At 52.8% G+C, this 19,766-nt stretch overlaps 1 protein-coding gene across 1 annotated transcript in view; it reads right to left on the minus strand.

Moving 5' to 3' along the window:
* Nucleotides 1-13,266: 13,266 nt before the first annotated feature.
* MPPED1 (metallophosphoesterase domain containing 1) overlaps nucleotides 13,267-19,766 on the minus strand; it is a 74,342-nt gene continuing 67,842 nt past the window's right edge. Inside the window, exons 5-7 of the mRNA XM_037846564.1 lie at nucleotides 18,610-18,725; nucleotides 15,925-16,038; nucleotides 13,267-13,451 (exon numbers count right to left, since the gene is read on the minus strand). Of these exons, the coding sequence (XP_037702492.1) occupies nucleotides 13,333-13,451; nucleotides 15,925-16,038; nucleotides 18,610-18,725 (349 nt within the window). The 3' untranslated portion in view covers nucleotides 13,267-13,332. The remainder of the gene's footprint in view (nucleotides 13,452-15,924; nucleotides 16,039-18,609; nucleotides 18,726-19,766) is intronic.

The following is a 19,766-nucleotide window of genomic DNA, read 5'->3' on the forward strand; positions in this document are numbered from 1 at the left end:
GTGAAACCTGGCATGAACCAACTTAACCAAGTGATGACGGCTAAAATCTCCAGGAATAAGTCATGGTGATAGCTTCTCACCCCTGATACAATTTGTTGAGAAGGACGATTTACCTCTCAAAAAACCCACAATGTCAGAATAATCAGGAAAAAATCATGATAAACATCAAACAAACCTTCATCAAAGGATATTTTACAAAATACTCAACCCATAGTTTTCAAAACCTTCAAGGTCATTAAAAAACAGGCCATTAAAAAAACCTGGGAAATGATCACAGGCTGGAGAACAGCACGGAGACGGGACAACTGGCTGCCATGTGGGATCCTGAAGTGGATTCTAGAACACAGGAGGGACATGAGCTTAAAAACTGGTGGCATCAAGATAAAGACTATAGTTTAATAGAGTTGTTCCAATTAATTTCTTAGTTTTTGGAAATGTAGCATGGTTTTATGACATGTTAACTTTAGAGGGAGCTGGGTAAAGGGTACACAAAACTGTCTGTACTATCTTTATATAACTCTTCTGTAAACGTAAAATTGTTTCAAAGTTAGACTTTTTTTAAAAATAGGAAAACAAAGGAACAAAAAGGCCCTTGCATGACTCCACTTGGCCTTGCACCTTTGTTGTTGCCCGGGCTGGCCTGAAGGAGGAGAGACACGGGAGCTCGTCCTCGCCATCTCTTCTGGGCCAGCCTAGACCAGCCGACAGCCAACCAAGCCCCAGACTTGTGCGTGAGCTCAGCCAAAACCAGCGGAGCCGCCCAGACAACCCCCCAGCCGACCCCAGACATCCAAGCCATAAACACTTGCATGCCCTGAGGTGCTGTGGTGGTTTGTTACACAGCATTACTGTGGCAACTGGTGACGGATACATCTCTCAAGGGCAGGGCCTTGAGTAGTTTGCTTCTCCTCCTTGAGGACCCAGCCCAGGGGACATCACTGGCCCCATGTTGCCCTCAGCTCATCCCCTCCTTCTCACCCACTCGGACTCCACTATAGTGGCCTTTGTTCTGTTCCTTGAAGCAGCTCAGCCTGCTCCTGCCCCAGGGCCTTGGCACATGCCTGCTTCCCCCTGCTCTGAGCACAACTGGCTCCCTCTCATCATCTTGGAGTCCAATCAGTGCCTCCGCTGCCCAAGCCCGTCACGCTGACCCTGTGGCCTCACTGCACTCATCAGCTCTGAAAGGTCTTCTTCCTTTCTGTCTTGTCAGTCTCCCCCATAAGACATAACCTCCACAAGGCAGAACCCTTTCTGTCACCTGCCTCACACCCCCTCACCTAGAATGCAGCTTGAGACGTAGTCGGTGCTCAGAAAGCAGTGCCTGTCGTAAATGACTCTCGGAGGACTGGGTTCAAGCCCAGGGTGACCCAACAGTGTGTGTGACCCTGGCAGTCGCTGATCCACGTTTCTTCCCTGTGGAATGGGGGAGAATTGCCCTTCCGGGGGCCGTGGCGAGGCCCACCTCCGTGAGGCCACCTGTGCAAAAGGGTTTTTCCAAGGGGGCTCCTTCCCCCAGGGACCTCCCCGCTGAGGCCCCCAGCAGCCCTGGAAGCGCTGAATAATCACATCTTGTTTTTTCTTCTTTGAGGAACAGCCAGAGGCCCAGGAGGGAAGGGCCTGCCCTGCTCACAGGCTTCCCCAGGGTGCCGGGAGCGTCCCACTCCCACCTCCACCCCACACCTGAACCTTTTCTGACCAGGTAAGTTTGTAAATCGTGACACTTGGCAGGAATTCACTAATCAGACGATGCAGGTGTCTCCTCCACGGAGGTGCAAGGGAGCAAGAGGCAGGCACCATCCCCAGGAGGGTGTTTTGGCCTGGCCAGAATGTCGGACTCAGGGCAGGGCTGGCACCAGGGACACACCCTGGGGCAGCCATGCTGGGTCCTGTGCTCAGTAGGGCCCCAGGCTTGGGGTCTGATGCTCTGTGGCCACCATCTTGTTATCCTTAATAATCGCATCTTTGAGTTTACGTTTTGTAAGTGAAGTCAGTGGGACAGTGGGGCGTGCACTGGGGCTTGGAGCCTCGGCTCAGGCATGTCTCACTTCCCGCCATCTCCCTGGGATGGGTTCTTGGCACCCACTTCCTACCCTCCAGCACCCTAGCACCAGCGGCCTCTTCCCACCACCCCCCTGCAGCCCCTCCTGCCCCTGCCCAGTGAGGAGGCTGAGTCATGTCAGCAGGGGGAGGCCTGGGTTCTGATGTTGCTCTCTGCCCCTCATGGGTGGCTGGGCATAAACGCAGGAGGTTTGGAGTCAGACATGGGCCCTGTGGGATCTTGGGCAGGGCAAGGCAGCAGCCGTGCCCCCACCCCCGGACCAGCAGCACCGCAGCATTTTCAGCAGGTGACTCAGTGGGGTCCTCTTGCCCACCCCCAATCCAGGTACCAAGGTTGCATGCAATTCCTTGGGGGGCTGCCTGTCCACTGTGGGTAGGGATGGCAGGCCCGTGGGGAGGGGAACTTGACCTCCCTGGCCCTGGCAGGGGCCCCACCTTTTCATTTTGTACTGGGCCCTGCCCACTACAGGGGATCCCATTATTCACAGTACTTATGTTCTACCAAGTCACTGTGAACCCTCAATTAGCAAATTCTGAACCACAATTCCCAGGGAAAATACAGAATTAGGTTCCTGAGAGTGTGGTCATGCCATTTTTGTCAACCGATCAACATATTACCTTGTTTTATGTGTTTTTCTGTTTAAAAGCACTTCATTTAATATATATTGTTCATTCATTCACATTGAACTCACAGCCAACAGCACTGTAACTCTTCCCTGGAAGAAGCTTATCTAACACAGGTATTTTCTCCAAACGGCACATCACAGCTTTCTTGCGCTCATGAACACTACACAGCACTTCAGCACTATACTTGGGGGACATTTTAAACAGAGGAATCACCAAGAAAAAGCACAAAAAAGAAGGTGAAAATGTGGCACTAAAAATTCTGCAGAAAGGACACTTGTTTGCAGTATGAGAGCTGAAACAAGAAGGGCCAAGTCTTGCCTCGTTTGACCTCAACTGGGAAAATGCACCTTGGTTGACTCCAATTTTTGCCACTCTGTCCATGTCCGTGAATGACTATGAAAGTGCCTGGAGTATTGATTTTGGGGTTACAAATAAATTTTAGCATGTAGACAAATTTGCAAATATGGAATCTGTTTTTTTCACTCCAGCTCCACGAGACCACCCAAAGCTGTGCCTTTTGCTCTGCTTCTGTCCCCAGGAATCTTGGAATTCCAAGTCCAGATTCTCAGTCACTTGCCTAAGCCCAGAATCAACAAATCCCCCCAAGGGAAAGGCAGCTCCATACTGCTGCCTCTCCACAGAATCCCCCTTAGAATTTCAGGCCCCTTAGTCCCTAAATGCTTCCAGTTTTCTGAATTTTCTGCTTTAAGCAGATTTTTTTTTTTTTTTTTTTTTTTTTTTTGGTATTTTACCTAGCTTTTCTAGTAGCTCTGCATTGATCTGCAGCAAGCTACTTTAACTTGCCCCGAGGCAAAAAGTTCCTACATGCCCAAATATTTAAAATTATATCTTTGGCCCTCCTCCTTGTCTTCCTACCCCCAGCTCTATTTGACAAGATGGGACACATGTGGACAACTGAGGCTGCACAACTGAACTCCATCCAGAGCCCCTGAATGGCTGCCCCTTGGCCACCCTTCAGAGCCCAGCGGCACTCACCCAGTGCTCTCACCTCCAAGGGGCAAGAGTCCACTCCACCCCTGCAAGCAGGCTCGGGACCATTTGAGCAGGAAATTCTGGGGTGTCAGTTACCTATAACCTGGTCTTCTTAGAAGAGGAACCCATACATCCTGTCTCCTCCCTCCTAACAGCTTTCAGCTCAGGACTCCTACTTCACCAAGAGAACTGAAGCCACCCTGGAGAATGCTCTCAACTTCCTGATGCCAACCCACAGCCCATCTGCTTGGACCACCCATTCCAGGTGCCCCCACCTGAGCCCAATCCCTCCCGGGTGCCCTGACCCCCGGCCCCGCCCTCTTTCCTGGCAGCCTCACACTGCAGATTTCTCCTGCTTCTCTCATGTGTTTTCAGTCCCTTCCTCTCCCTTCCCATCAGCCGGCAGACACACTCAGGTCTCTCCTGTATTCAAAACAAAACAAAACATCCCTTTTATCCACATTTCTACTCCAGATACTGGGAGTCACCCTCTCCTTCCTTTTACTGCTGAACTCGTTAGCTTCTTGGCACCATCACCAGTGCTTCACCCCCAGTGCAATCCTCCAATCTGACTTCATAAGGGCCCTGGCTCTCCCCAGGTCACCGACAGCTTCCAGGTGACACATGACTAAATCCATGGGCATGTCCCAGCCGTTGGCTCTGGGACTGCTCCCGCCGTATGGAGCTACTGCCCTTCCCGGGCTTCTCCCTGGATTTCCCTCCTGTTTCCTTAGCTGCTACTTCTCCCTCTCTGTGGCTCATCCCTGGGCTCGCCCAACCTATGAGAGCTGGGGGGCCTTAGGGCTGAAGACCTAAGTCTCCAGTCTCTTTTCTTTCCCAGAAGCCATGAGCTTTTCATTTATCCCAGCATCGTATTATAAAATGGTTGCTTCTAAAATAAGTAAGCTACAAAATCAGTATCAATAAATGTTTACAAGTTTCTAAATTATAATAATTTGTACAACCAGCTCTCAGTCTCTTATGTAGTCACATGTAAATATATTATATATATGGTGTGGGTGCATTTTCATATGTTTGGTATAATTACGGGTGCAACCTTCAAAAGCAACGGTGCTTGTGGCCAATCAGGGATTGAACCAGCCTTGCTCTCCTCCATATTCCCAGAGCTTCAGTGACACAGGCACTTCTCAGACGTGTCTGTGTGGCCCAGTGTCCTCCTTCATGCCCAAGACCCTTCTGAGGACCTCCATTCAGATGTCCCACGGGGGATTCAAATGCAGTATGTACCAAAACAAACTCCTGCCTCCAGCCTGCTCTTATGTGACCTGCCCCAGGTCTGTCCTGCTTCAGGATTGTTCCATCCTTCCACTGCAGTGGGGCCCAGCCAGTAACCCAGGAGTCATCCTAGACCTCGTCTTCTCACCCCAATCCAATCCTTCCCCACAGCTTCTCCCACCCCCACTCCAGGCCACCAACATTTATCTCATAGGCCCTGCAAAAGCCTAGCTTGCCACCAAGTCCACCTGTACATCTTCCTGTCCCTCACAACTTTCCAGTCCATTCTCTCCTCTGCAGCCAGACTCCATCACCTCCATCCCCTCCCCACTTTCCAGCTCATTTTCCACACTGCAGCCTGATTCGTGCTCTTAAAGTGCAAACCTGAACTTGGAAACTCCTGCTTAAAACCTTCCAATAGCTTCTGTCATGTTTCTCTGGGTTATGCTGTGTAACAAGAGCATCCCTGTGGCTGACGTCAGCAAAGACGTGTTTCTCGCTCATGTTACACACTGGCAGCTGTGGTTCTGTGACAAGGAATGGGAACATCTGAGTCTCATCTTCCCCTCATTAGAGGAAAGCAGCCCCCTTGCTTACAGGAGGCTTCAATGAGGCAAGACATCTTTATGGCAACGTTTTCCCTCATCGGGGTCTGCTCCCCACTCCACTGCTGGCAGCCAGACCAGTAACTAGGATGAAGTCCCAGGAGCGCTGGCCAGGGGAGTCCTGGGCCTGCCGAGGGAAGAGAGGGGTTCCCTCCAAGGAAGCTGCAAGACCCACTCCAGGCTACTGTCCCAGCAGGACCAGGAGAGTGTGTCACAGAGACAGTCCTGATGATGCCGGGTGTCCCAGTTTTCCGGAGTTGTGATCACACATCATGATTTTGAGGTGAGAAGTCTAAAATCAAGATACAAACAAGGCTTGCTCTGTCCCAGAGTGCGGAGCATTCTGATGGGCTGCCGGTGATCCTCGGGGTTCCTTGGCATGTATCTCTGCCTCTCGTCCCGTGGCAAACCCTCCCTCCTTGTGTGCTCTCCTGATTTCTGCTGACTTCTGGCTTCTTCCTATGGCTGCTCTGACTCCCAGCTTCCAGTTTCTTCTCTCTATAAGGCCTCTGTAATATGATTAAGACCCACCCTCAATCAGTTGGGCCACACCTCAACTAAAAATAACATCTTCAAGAGGTTCTATTTACAGGAAGGCAGATTAAGAACACAATTCAATCTACCACACTGGGAGAAAGTGGGCAGGGTATAAAGACAAATAAGGGAGAATTTGTCCATGTGGGGACACTCTCCCAAGACTCAGGAAATGACAAGACTTAGCACCCCCACAAGGGCCCCTGGAGATGGGTCCAACGCACCACTGGGATAGCTTTTAGAAGCTTGGAAAAAGCGATGGTCCACGTTAAATGAGGTAGAGATGCCAGAACTCAGAAGAAATCAAAAGGTTCACGAAGTGGGCATGCTAGAACGGGTCTACTCTACAAGAGCAGAAACCCCACCAGCTGATCATGTCCAAGGGACACTCCATTTCGAAGGCCACCAGGAACACATCAGTGGGAGGGCGCTAGTGTCACACGGAGCAGCTCAGTAGTGGTTCTCCTCTACTCACCGAGGCTGACCATGGGAGATGCTGTTGAAGGACGGAGCTCCCTAATTGCCATGGGGGTGGGAGGATCCTGGAAGAGCAGAGACCAGGTGACACTTCAGAAGCATGGTGGTCAGAATTACTCTAACGAGCAGCAAGTTGAAGTGGCAGCCAGGGGATCTGGCCCACAGGGTTCCCCAGCAATAATTCATTGAACTTGGTTCTCCTAGAGACAAGATAGATGAACAGCCAATAAGGATATTGCTTAATATATATTATCAAAAGCACTCAAGAATGGACGAGCAGAAGGCTGAGGACAGCTGCTCCAATGGAAAGTGACAATCACTTGCCCAGTTTCCAGACCTGAGTCCCTTCTCATACCTGGAACCCATCACCCGAAAGAGAAACAGGACTGCGTGGGGGGACATCGTGCAACACCATGGCCAGTCTGGACAGTAGCGATTCCAACCATCTTCTAAAAGGGATCCACGACCATTCACTTGGGTAATGTAAGAGAAAGGATGGTCTGATCACTGGAGAGTTGGTGGACGCAGGGAACCAGAGTACCCAATCATGGCATCCCCGGTAGAGATGGGTCTAAGGGAGTCAGAAAATAAATGACATCCTAGCCCAGGTACATCTTACAGCGTTTCCACTGGGACTTTAAAGTCACCCAATGGTTATCTCTTAGGTTCCTAAATATATCACTGGAATGGATTTACTTATGTTAGATACTGCCTTATTGGCTCTTTAGCACTTTAGAGTATAGAAAAAGCCAAGTGAAAGCCCCTGAACTATCCCTTTTCCTGGTCCAGCCAAGATAGTAAATAAAAATCAGGATGGCTTCCTGGGAGCAACAGTGGAGATTGGTGCCACTCTCAAAGACTTAAAGGTGGCGGTCCCCAACAAATCCCCATTTATTTCACCAAGCCGGCCCCCACAAAACTTGGAAAAATCATGGTGGATGAGAATGGACTACCAAAAACTTAACCAAGAAAAAGTCTCATTTTAGCTGCTGTGCCAAACATGGCATCTTTACTAGAGCAGTTGGCACAGCTTTAAATATATGCTCTGTGGCTGCAGCTCTGGGGAAGGTGCAGCTGAGATGCCAGCTGCAGATGACACTGCACGGACAGGACACTCTCCCTCAGGAGGCAGCACACACCTTAAGCCACTGGCCATTACATGGCGCTGAGGCTGCAGAAGGTAGAATGCATGGGTCCAGGAGCAAGGGGAGGGGAGGAGTGGCCCTGTTCACCATCACTCCCAGTGACTGACTCACTTGGGGACTTTGTCTTTCTATTCCCCCATGACTTTAGGATCTGGGGTCTAGATGCCCTGGGCCCCAGAAAGGATAATGCTTTTGACATTAAACTTAAAGCTATGACTGCCACTTGACACCCCAACCCAGCAGACCAGCAGACAAAGAACAAAGTCCCCATGCTGGCAGGGGCGATGGGCCCTGATCACTACGAGGGCATCTCCTGGGACTCCTATGCCCAATTTTGACTGTAAATGGGCAAATTCCCAACCACAGCTTATCAGGTGGATGTTAGCCAAAGGTTTATGCCTGAGACCCTGAGGTGGTCACCCTGCCAGGTAAGCCACCTGGAGCAGCAGAAGTGCTAGCGCAGGTGAGGGAAATCGAGGACAGGTGGTGCGGCTGGAAGGTGGTGACCATCAGTTATAGACTCAAGGCTCCTTTAAATTTTCCCAGAGATTTTGACCAACCTGAAAACTGGAGAATATTGTATTTTCATGGAGTGAATTTAATGAGAGAATCAAGTGGATCTGAATAGTGCAGGGACAGACAGTAGTGGGTGCTTTGGTGTCCCAGCCAGGTCCCCTTCACTGGGTTGGAACACCCATACCCCAGCCGCCATGAGGGTTGGCTGCTACAGCTGTCATCTGCTTCCCCCTCCAGAAAATTGCCCTTGGATGACCATCTCCCATTTCCACCCAGGGACAGCCTGCAGCTAGTGACTGGCTGATCTGGGGGTGCAAAAGTCTGGGAAGGGGTGTGGACCAACCCAGTAGTGCAGTTCACACTCAAGAGCACCCAGTGGGATCAGGCTAAAGCAAGAGCTCCAACTAATACTATATCCTTGCTCAGTTCTTTCCCTGTCCCATCCTGCTCCCTCACTGCCTTTCCCCTGAGTGTGTTCCCCTAACCAGTGATGTACACCAGAACCCCTGTCTTGGGATTTGCTTCTGGGGAACCCAACCTTAGACACCTGCCCTGCCTTTGGAATGACCCCCCCCCACTTCCTCTCCATGAGTTTGTGTCCTACAGCTTGGCATGTAACATCCGAATGTTGGAGCCAGGCAGATTCTAATCACATCTCAGCCCTACTTGCTGTGTGACCTTGGGTTAGTCACCCCCTTCTCTGAGCCCCAGCTTCCTCTCCTGTAAAGGGGATAATAATAGTCTCCACCCTGCAGGGCTGTGGATCTTAAACGAGACAAAGCATGTTGAGAGCCTGGCACGTGGAGGGGCTGCAGCACACATCACCATTACTTCTTGTTGTTCAGAGCCCAGTAGGCCCCTTCCTTCATGAAGTTTTCCCAGACTACTCCTGAAAACTGGGTTTACTCTTCCTCAGGGCCCCGAGCATGACTCTGTTTGCCACTCACTGGGCCCCAAGCAAGAAAGACCTAAGGGGTTCAGCTTCTTTCCTGGGACCAGATGAACCTTCCAAAATGTACCATCAACTTGCCCAAAGGCAGGACCTAATCCCTCCATCCCGGAGACCTTTGCAGTCCATGCTGTCAGTGGGATGGTGGTTCTGAAGGCCCCTGGGTCTTGTGTGTCAAGACCCCTCGCCGGCCAGGCAGGATTGGACTTGACGGAGTTGGGGGTGACATTAGGTGAGAGCATTGGGTGGAGCCTTTGTCCACAGAGCTTGTCACCTCCACTAATTTATTCAAGGGGCTGGCATGAGAGTTTCCAGGAAAAACATGGCCTGGGAATTTGATCTCCATGGGGGTCCAAAGATTAGCCCCTGGAGCCATACCACAAGAAGGCGCAGTTGGGAGTTGGGGTCCCTGAGACTTACCAAAAGGGCAGAGGTAGAGGGAGGGCAGAGAGCCGGCTGGAAGCCTCCTGGACTCAGCACTAAGGTCCATGGGAAAAGGGAGGGTTATCTGGGACCCCACCCTGTTTCTTCCCCTCACACCATGGAGATACCTGGGGAAGGACGGTTCTGTGTGTGTGCACGCGTGTGCATGCACCCAGGGTGCCGAGCCACCAAGAGTGGAAGCACCCAGGCACCATTACTGCAGGACATCCCTCACCAGGTGTAGCACCCTGGGCAATTCAGAGCTACCAAATCTAGCAGGAGCACATGGGACCTGATGCACTTGCAATGTGACAGCACTACTGGTGGCAGCAGCCATGGAAGCCCCGTGCTCCACCTGGCAGCCCTGTGGGGCTAATGCAGGCTGAGGGCAGCAGTTGAGGGTGCCTCAAAATGAGCAGCTCCTCCTCATGGTCCCAGATGGGAAGCCAACGCCCAGAACAGATGGTTGTAGACAAGGCTGAGGCCCTGGTGGAGAGGAATTTTGAGGGATGGCAGGTTACAGACAGGGCCAGGAGAGGGTCATGGGGAAGGCTGACACTGCCACAGTCTGTCCCAGGCCCTCACACATCCCCCTGGCTTCTGTTATGACTGACAAATGCAGGTCTCCAGACAAGCCCCTCCATCCACCTGCCCACTGAGTATCCCGAGGGCACTTCCAGCTCTTAAGTCCAAATAGACAAAGAGAACTCTTAACATCCCTCCTCAAACTTGTTCCTCCTGCTCCCATGCTCCCCCTCCGTGACAGGCAGCCAACATCCATTGTCATCCTTGGCTCTCCCTCACCTTCACCCCCACATCCAGTTCCTTCACCACTCCTACCTCCTAAATGTATAACCACCACCGCCACCTCACTAGTCCAAGCCAGGTGCTCAGTGAATATTGTGAAGTGGGTGGGTGGATGTATGTGTGTATGCATGGATGGATGGATGGATGAGTGGATGGATGGTTGGGTGGATGGATGGGTGGGTGGATGGATGGGTGGGTGGATGGTTGGGTGGATGGATGGGTGGGTGGATGGATGGGTGGGTGGGTGGATGGATGGATGGATGGTTAGGTGGATGGATGGATGGATGGATGGATGGATGAATGGATGAATGGATGGATGGACGAAAATGGCAAAACATTTGTAGCTTGGGGGACTATGAGACTAGGGTCATTACATTTGTGAGTGCTTTTCTTGGGTAACACCGGGTCCCTTGTTTGACAAAGGCTAAGCCAAATCTTTCAGGAAGAATCTGGAGCCAGGACCATCTTAAGGACACTCTGTTTTGGGGGATCAGACTGTGAGGTAGTTGAACACAATGGGGCACAGGCTTTCCCATTCTACTTTCCAAACCACCTCCGAGACCGCCCCTCACCCCCCACCCCAATCATCCTCCCTCTCCAACTCCTCCAGGAAGCTGGAGCAAGCAGAAGGAATCCAGTCACAACCACATGGGAGAGTTTCAGCCTCCAAACTCCAGACTCCCTCCTCACTGCTCCCGCCTCGCCTGCCCCAGGGAACACCCAGGGGCGGGGCACAGGAAGAGGCACCACGCGGACTTCTCTTTCTTTTTATAAAGATTTTATTGTCTAACATGCTTGACAAAAAAAAATTACAGCCACAATCAAGTTATGCCAAAATGATTGAGGAGCACGCCGTAATCTTTCATACCTCAAGGACTTTTAACGAATTCTCTCTTAAAGCAACAGCTGCCTTCATAAGTTTTCTTTTCCACATAAAAATACACCATATTCTAAAGATACCTTAGGAAAAATGTCTCATTTTGCTTTTTAAGTTTATAGTTCTCGGTCAGCATAGAAATTTGGTAGAGGCGGGCGGCACTCGGGAGCCCCAGCCCCACACATGTGCACGTGTTGTGCCTCTGGGGTGTCATCCCGGGTCTCCAGGAACCACTTTGGCCCCATGGATCCCTTCTGTCCTGCACCCCCGAGAGCAGAGCCAGCCTCGCCAGCACGGAACCCCTCAAAGGAGTCGGCGGCGAGCAGGGAAGGAATAATAGTTTCCCAGGACGCTGGGTCAAGAATCAGCATTCTCGAGGGGTTTTCTATGAGAATGAACCAGGGCGGGTTCTGAAAAGGACCCTTAAAAAAAAAAAATTCTTGGACCGTGTGCACCACCTTGTAAGGGCAGAGCTTCGGGTGATGGCAAACCAAGGGCTGCGGGGACAGAGACCAGCGTGGAATCCTGTCCCTGCCCCTCTCTGCTGTGCACCCAAAGGCAGCTCTCTGGCCTCAATCTCCTCGTCTCTAAAACGGGGCCAGCGGTACCCACCTCACATGTCTGCTGGAGGATGCAGTGAGCTTTACCTGCAAAGGGGCTTGCTGAATGCTGGTTCTCAGGGCTGGGGCCAGAGGGAGGACAGTGTCACTCCTCTCAGGCACAAAATGGAACAGGGGCGCCAAAGGACTCAATAACCGAGGCAAAGAAAACTATTTTAATGCAGTTTTTTGAAAAATAAAAATAATGCAAAAAACATCCATGACGAACAAAATATCAACATTTTAAATAAAGACAGATTCGGGCCTGGATTTGTGTGACCCTGTCTTACTCGCTGCTCCTAGGCCAGGCCCTGCCACCCCCTCTCCCTTGGGGGTCAAACCCAACCAACCCCCACCCAAGTCCTAGTTTAAAGAAGAGGAAACCAAAGCCACCCAGGGTCCTACAACAATGGCAGAGAGGGCTGCTGGGGCCCAGGGCCCACGCTGTCACCGTGCTACCCTCCTGTTAGCTGTTTAGCCTTCCTTGGCTGTGGGCACGCCTGAGAGAATCTGAACAGCGCCAGGGAAATCACAACAAGGGACAGAACCCCATCTGGGGACAGTAATGAGGAACACAGGGCCCACGTCATTAAATTAGGAAGGGCGTGGGCATGTGTGTGCACGTACACACATACACACACACGTGTGCACATGACCATGTATGGGTGGCAGGGTTGCTGCTGCAGCCACAGCCCCTCTGGGCCACTGCGTTCTGTGGAGCAATGTAGACCCCAGGGCCAGGGTCATCCCACCAGAACTCGGGAAGCCTCCAGCCAACCTCGGGCACCCCAGCGGCTCATTTTGTAGAACCAACCCCCCAAATCCAGGCTCCACGGGAGTGCAGAGGACTCTCAGGCCATGGTTCAAGTCATCAAAAATGCCCACAGGAAGAAAGGCCGGGAAACGACAGGAGGCAAACCACTCGTGCGCCTGGCCAGGTGCGGTCTGAATTCCTGAGATGTCCCTGAAGGCCCTCGGAGGGGCTCAACCCGGAAGCAGGCCCGGCTCCCCTGCAGCCTGGGAGGAGGAGAACGGCTTGTCTGTGCCCAGGCTACAAAACCTCCCAACCCTGGGGGTCCCAGCCACAGAGACCTGCAGGTAGAGGGAGATTTTATGCGAGAATTTCCCAAACCCGTCCCAGACGACCCAAGAGCAGCAGCTTCTCAAACCCAAGAGGGCATCCAATGGAGAAGGGCGAGGAGTCAGTCATTTCCCCAGCCAGACAGTGCCACGAGCTGGTCCTTTAATAAGGTACACGCGGGATGTACACAGAGAAAACAGAAATGAGCACAGGGGCCCCCAAGCGGATGGGCGAGGTTCTGATCCAGGCGATGGAAGGCTGAAGAGTCAGTCATTTTCTCCATTCCAAGGCCTCGACCCGTCTGCTGGGCCAGTCCCCACGGCCGGTCGGGTCATCTGGACCGATTCTGCATGAGGGAGGGTGGGTGGGGGTCCACGCTCTCGGCCAGGTGTGCGTGGGGAACAGTCAGGAGTTCCGGGGTGTGGGGAGGTCGATGACTATGGGTGGGTTCACGGGCTGGTAGTTCACAGTACACACGGACGCGTTCACGTAGGTGGTGGTCCCGTCTGCCATGACACCGTACCCTGGAGGGCAAGCACACACCTGTCAGGGCTGGGTGGGGGAGGCCAGGACCAGCAGCAGGGGCGTGGTCTGGGGGTGCGGTAGCCAGGAGGCAAGCTACGAAAACTCTAAAGCTCCATTTCCTCATCTCACAAATAAAGTTGTTAATTATAGACCTATTACCCCTCCTACTGCAAGGATCAAATGAGATAATAATCCACATAAAGCACTCAGCTAGTACCTCACACATGGAAAACACTCAGTGGGACATCCCTCATCATCACCATCATCATCATCACCATCATCATCATCGCCATAATCATCATTACCACCATCACCATCGTCAACACCACCTTCATCACCACCATCATCACCATCACCACCACTATCATCACCACTATCATCTTCATTGTCATCTCTGACATCATTCTCATCACCATCAGCACCATCATCATCATCATCACCTTCATCATCATCACCACACACCATCACCACCATCAGTGCCACACCACCATCATCATCACATCATCATCATCACCCTCATCATTATCCTTATCTGTGTCACCATCATCATCAACATTATCATCATCACCATCATCAACATCACCATTATCACCACCATCACCACCATCATCACCACCATCATTGTTGTCACCTCTGACATCATCATTCTCATCACCATCTGCACTATCATCATCACCACCATCATCACTGTCACCATCATCACTGGCATCATCACTGTCACTATCACCTTCACTAACATCACCCTCATCATTATCCTCACCATTGCCACCGTCATCAATATTATCACTTTCATTATCTCCATCATTATCATCATTGACATCTTCATTGTTATCTTAATCATCTCCACCTCACATTATCACCACCACCATCATCACCATCATCATTACCACCAAGACCACCATCAACACCACCATCATGCCACTGTCATCACTATCATCACCATCATCATCTCAGCACCACCATCATCGTTGTTGCCTCTGACGTCATCATTTTCATCACCATCAGCACCATCATCATCATCACCATCATCACCACCATCATCACCACCATCACCATCATCATCATCTTCATCACCACCACCATCACCACCAGCATCACAGGCATCATTACCATAATCACCATTGTCATTGTCACCACTATCACCACTATCACTATTATCATCACCATCAACATCTTCAATGTTATCTTCATCATTTTATTGTCATTATCACCATCTTCATGTCAGGTACTTTTCTTAACCTCTGTCCTCCCCCAGTCCCTCAGTTCCTATTCCTATCATGTCTACTTGTTAGAATCCTCTTCATCCTTCAGCTCAGTTCACCTCTAAACCTGAAGAGACATTTCCTGTTCTTTGGAGCCAACTTTTTGCCTGTGCAATCATGCAGGATGGTGGTCTGAGACACACACACCCTTGAATCTGGTGGTCCTGCATGCCCATAGTAGGGCCACAGAAAATAACAGCCATCATTATTATCCTGTGACATGAGTTGTCCATCTTTCATGTGACCTCTCAGATTCTGCCTTTAATTGCTGGCCTGCCACCTCAGCCTCTGTTCTGGGAAATGATCTAATGTGGACAGCATGTGTGGAATTCCAGGGGCCTCTGACGCCACTGCAGAGGTTCAGGAGGCTGGGAAATGCCACTGGGTGAAACCACATGAGTCCCCAGGTCCACAGGAGGTGGACGGACTTCCTGGCAGGGTGGGATGGGACAGGGAGGCCTTGGACAGGTGGGATAAAACTCCAGTTACGTGACAGCTGAGGACACTTCAGGGTTAGTAAGGAAAACCCTGTTTCCGGTGACATGCCAGGGGGTGGGAGGTGGCAGTCAGGACTGGAACAGACATCACCTGTCACCCTCACAGCTGCTCTGCAATGAGAAGGGGACAGTTCCCCAGCCCCCTCCAACGCTGTGCACGTGGCAAGTGGCTCCAGCTCCAGGGCAGAAGCCAGATGTCAAGTCTGTTTCGGAGGGAACAGGGGGTGCAGAGGGTTATCCAAGCCACTAGAGCCTCCTCGCCCAATATTCAGTCCTTCCACATTTATTGGGCACCTGGGGAAAAGCCCTGGGGATGTAAATAACAAGCCAGTGAACTACCCTCGTGGAGCTCACAGAGTATCAACCACATCCCACCCATCCTCCATGCCATGGCTCATGTCCCCTCCTCTGGGAAGTCCTCTGCCCAGCTCCTGAGGCTGGAGGCAAGGCAGAGTTGCAGAACCCAGCGTAAACTAAACTGACCCCCTGAGTCTTGCGAGATTTTGCATTCATCTTCCTATTACCAATCTCCTTGGTAACAGCTCATCAATGGCCAATGTGTGTGCATAAGGCATTTGCAAGGTATACGTTAGAAATGAGCTATTTCTCTCCTGGCTGAAGAGGTTGGGACACCAGGGACCCACGTTGCAGGGAGGAGAGGTGGCCCCCCTGAAGGGCCAGTTTGGAGCTCCCCACCCACCCCACCTGCTGACCTTCGTGGATGTGGCCGAAGACATGCAGCCGTGGCTGGACGCGCCTCTGCACCGTGTTGAGCAGCTCCACACAGCCCACCCGCTGCATCTTCTTGGGGACCCAGTCCAGGAAGCCTGTGCAGGGAACACAGCAGAAGGGTGGTGGGGGAGGCCGGGGAGACCCAGCGCCCGCCCTTCCCAGCCCAGGCAGCAGCTTTTGCAGCCTCAGGGAGACACGGCAGGTCTGGAACTCACTGGCCTGGGTGCAGCTCCCACCCTTGAGTGACTCTCCGCGGCCCTGCCCTGCCTCAGCCTGCAGGGACAGAGCAGACCTCTGCCACCTGCGGGCCCTGTGGCCTCACCACCCCGCTGCAGGGCTGTGGCCAGGGACACAAGAAGGGGCACTTGTGAGAACCCAGCACAGGCCACCCCACGGGGTGGGGACGCTCAACGACCCTGCATCCTCCACCCCCGATCATTCGTGCTCAAACTGGCCTGGAGGATGGCATCCACCCATGGCAGAGATGAGCCATCCGAGCCCACAGAGGGGACAGGTGTGGTCCCAGGGCACCTTAGTGGACGGGAAGGGGCAGAGTCCCCCAACACAGCCCGGTGCCCTCTGCCAACCACAGGGCAGATTGCCATGGTGGAAACATCCTAATCACATGCCCCCAAATCATGAAAATTAGCTTCTTCATTCAGCGCAGCCTGCTTGCGCGGCCGCAACGGCATCTGCTCGCCCTGCCAGCCTCCCGGAGCAGCCCCATATGGCGGCTGCTTATTATACTCGCATGCTACACAAACGAAGAATAATTGATTACTTAGAGCAAGCAATTAGAGTTCATTCCGGCCCCTTTCTGTTTGGGTGGGCGAAACTAGTTTCTGCAACTGCTGGGAAGAGGAAGGGGGGACCTTGGACTTGGAGAACGAGGCAGACTGCAACAGATGCAAGTCAAAGATGAACTAAGACGGGAGAGAGAGAGAAGGGAGGGAAGGCAGGCAGGGAGTAGACATGGGGGCAGACGCCTGGGCTTAAGGCCTGCTGGCTGTGTGGCCTCAGGCAAGTCACTTAACCTCTCTGAGCCTCCGTTTCCTCCTCTATAAGAAGGGACAATCTGTTCCTTTGATTAGAGGCACTGGGATCCCACGCTGCATGAGGCTGGGCCCCTTTGCGACTCCCAGTGGGTGTTGGGGTTGGGGGGGGGAGTCCCCAGCTCCTCAGCCCTCCTGGCGTTTACAGTCTGAGATGAAATACTGGCAGCGCCAGCTGGAATGCCTGGCACATGTGAGCAGACTCTAAACAGGGACTGTACATCTCATGTGGAGCGGTCCGGATGGGAGCCCAAAAGATGCTCGGGTTGGATGGACAGGCGGACGGACAGATGGATGCAAGGAAGAAGCAAGGAAGAATTAAAGGAAAGATAAAAGGAAGAAAGGGGTGGAGGGAGGAAGGAAGGGAGAGAGGAAGGACCCACGAAAACCTCTCAACAGCATCTTACTGTAAGCGACGACGGCAGTGAATGTCTGACCTGAGCTCCCCCTGTGGTCGGGAGCCCTGGGGGTGGGGGTGACACAAACCTGGTTACGATCCTGCTGAGTGACGCTGCTCCCTGGGCCCCTGGGCTCCTCCCTTTGTGAGGATGGAAGGGGGGCCCCCCATGACAGGCCATCTCCCGTGGTACCCCCCACCTGAGATGCCTTTCCCTGCCTCCACTCCCCACCGCCCCCTGACCCAATTCTGATGTCACCTCCCAGTGAGCCTCCCCAGGCCTCCTCTGACAGCCCCGTCTCTCCCTCTGCCTCCCTGAGCTTCCCTTGTCCCTGAACACGTCCCACTGGGGCTCGTCAACCCTGCAGCTCACAAGCCCCTCAAAGCTCAGCACCAGGATAGCCCTGGCCCACGCTGCCTGGCAAAGGGCCTGTTTGGTGGAGGCAGTAACTGGGAGGAAGCACCTGGTCTGACCGGAATGGGGGTTTGGATTTTTATTCTAAGGGCCGAGGGAGCCATGGAGGGTTATAGAGGGATAGCAGGGCATAACTGATGATTTAGAGAATTCTCTCCTACTAATATAAGAAGAGCAAACTGGAAGGGGCAAGGCTCGGGACTGTGGAACCAGTGAAGAGGCCACAGCAGTCATCAGAGAGAGAGAAGATGCTGGCCTGACCACGGTGGGGTCAGGGGTTGGAGGGAGCAGAAGGGGCTGGGATACAGTTTGGAGGCCGATGGGCACGGTGATGGACAGGATGTGGGGTGTGAGGACAGGGGCAGAGGGAGAATTGAGAGCCCTGGGGACAGCTGGGATGGGTGAGGGTGAGACAGCAGACCACGGTGACTTCTGACGGGGGTGGGGGGACCTGCGAGGGACCCTGTCAGACGGCCCCCGGTGGTTTCAGCACCAGCGCTCAGGCCTGGACACTTGAGGGCCCAGCCCTAACTTTTGTGCTCTCTGAGCTCGTTTGCCGCATGTAAAATGAGGCTAATTCTGACCTTCCCACATTGTTGCAAGGAGCCCACGGGTGACAAGACCCCAGCTCACAGAAGATGCTCAGTAAGGGATGGGGCAGGGGGTGACTTGTCCCAGGGCTCCTCTCGACAGGCCAGCCTGACCTCTGGCTGGTCCCCTGGCCCCCGACACACATGCACACACACCCCGGCAGGTGAGCCTGGGGGCCAGCTGAGGTCCGGCCTGGAGATGTAGACCTTACCCAGAGGGGGTCCGTGGGTTATCAGGATGTCTACGCCTTCCGGAATGAGGTTCCATTTCTCCAGCAGGGCTTGGCCTCGCGGGAGGTTAAAGCCCCAGCCATAAAACCAGGGCTGCCTGCGGGAGGAGAGGAGATGGTCAGAGAGAGCTGGCGAGAGCGTGGGGTGGTCACCGGGAAGGAGGCCCACGGGCTATGAGCCAACTGACCGTCAGGCCCACTTGGTACCTAGAAACCCCAATCAAGAGAGAAGTGGCGACGCGCCTTGACTCAGACCAGCACACTGGCAGGCCCGTGCGCCGCGGGGTCACCGGCGTTTCTCTTCCGTTTTTCCTCCTGCTTACCTGCAGTTTCCATTTTCCTATGATCAATAAGGAAGGTTTATGAAATAAAAATATTGAAAACTAAAAAACAATTCAGCTTCTGCTAAAGACCTTCTTCGCACCAAGCCTTTCTGAGGAAATCCACAGAGAAGAACATTCTCCACCTGGCCCCACCCCCGGGAAACCCTCCTCCATCCTCCCTCCCACACTTGGGGCAGTGGAGCCCCCCCAGCAGGGAGTGTTTTTCAGGGGAGAGATGCTCCTTCCCAGCTTTCACCTTTCACAGGTAGCTCCCAGCCAAGGGGTCCAGGTAAGGCTGAGCCCATCCCCAGCTCCAAGGGAAGGGCCAGATAGACTCAGCCAATCAGCATAATCCCATTCTGTCACCCAACCCAGACCAATCCAGTGCAAGCTATGCCCCTCTACTGCTTTAGTGGTGAGCGGAGGACGGCCTAGATTCTTTCAATGGAGGGAATCCCAGGCATCTCTTTCAATGATGAAAAAAGAGAAGGACCCTGAGCTTCTAACCTTGGGCATTCACAGCAAACCAAGGGGAGCTAGTGGACCAAACCACAGCAGACACCTACCATACCTCCGCACTTCTCAGTTACACAGGCCAAAAAATCCCGGTGTAAAGCATTTGGATTGGTTTTCAGTGATTTGCGACAAAAGCATCCTGACTTCAGCGTCAGATTCAAGAAGCATTGAATATCCAACATGAATACAGCCCTGAGCATTTACAAAGTCACTCGCACCACCACCACAGTCATCATCACCGTCTTCATCACCACCATCACCATCATCACCACCATCACCATCATCACCTTCACCACCACC

This window comes from Choloepus didactylus, chromosome 8, assembly GCF_015220235.1.
Source record: "Choloepus didactylus isolate mChoDid1 chromosome 8, mChoDid1.pri, whole genome shotgun sequence".
NCBI classification, from domain to species: Eukaryota; Metazoa; Chordata; class Mammalia; order Pilosa; family Megalonychidae; genus Choloepus; species Choloepus didactylus.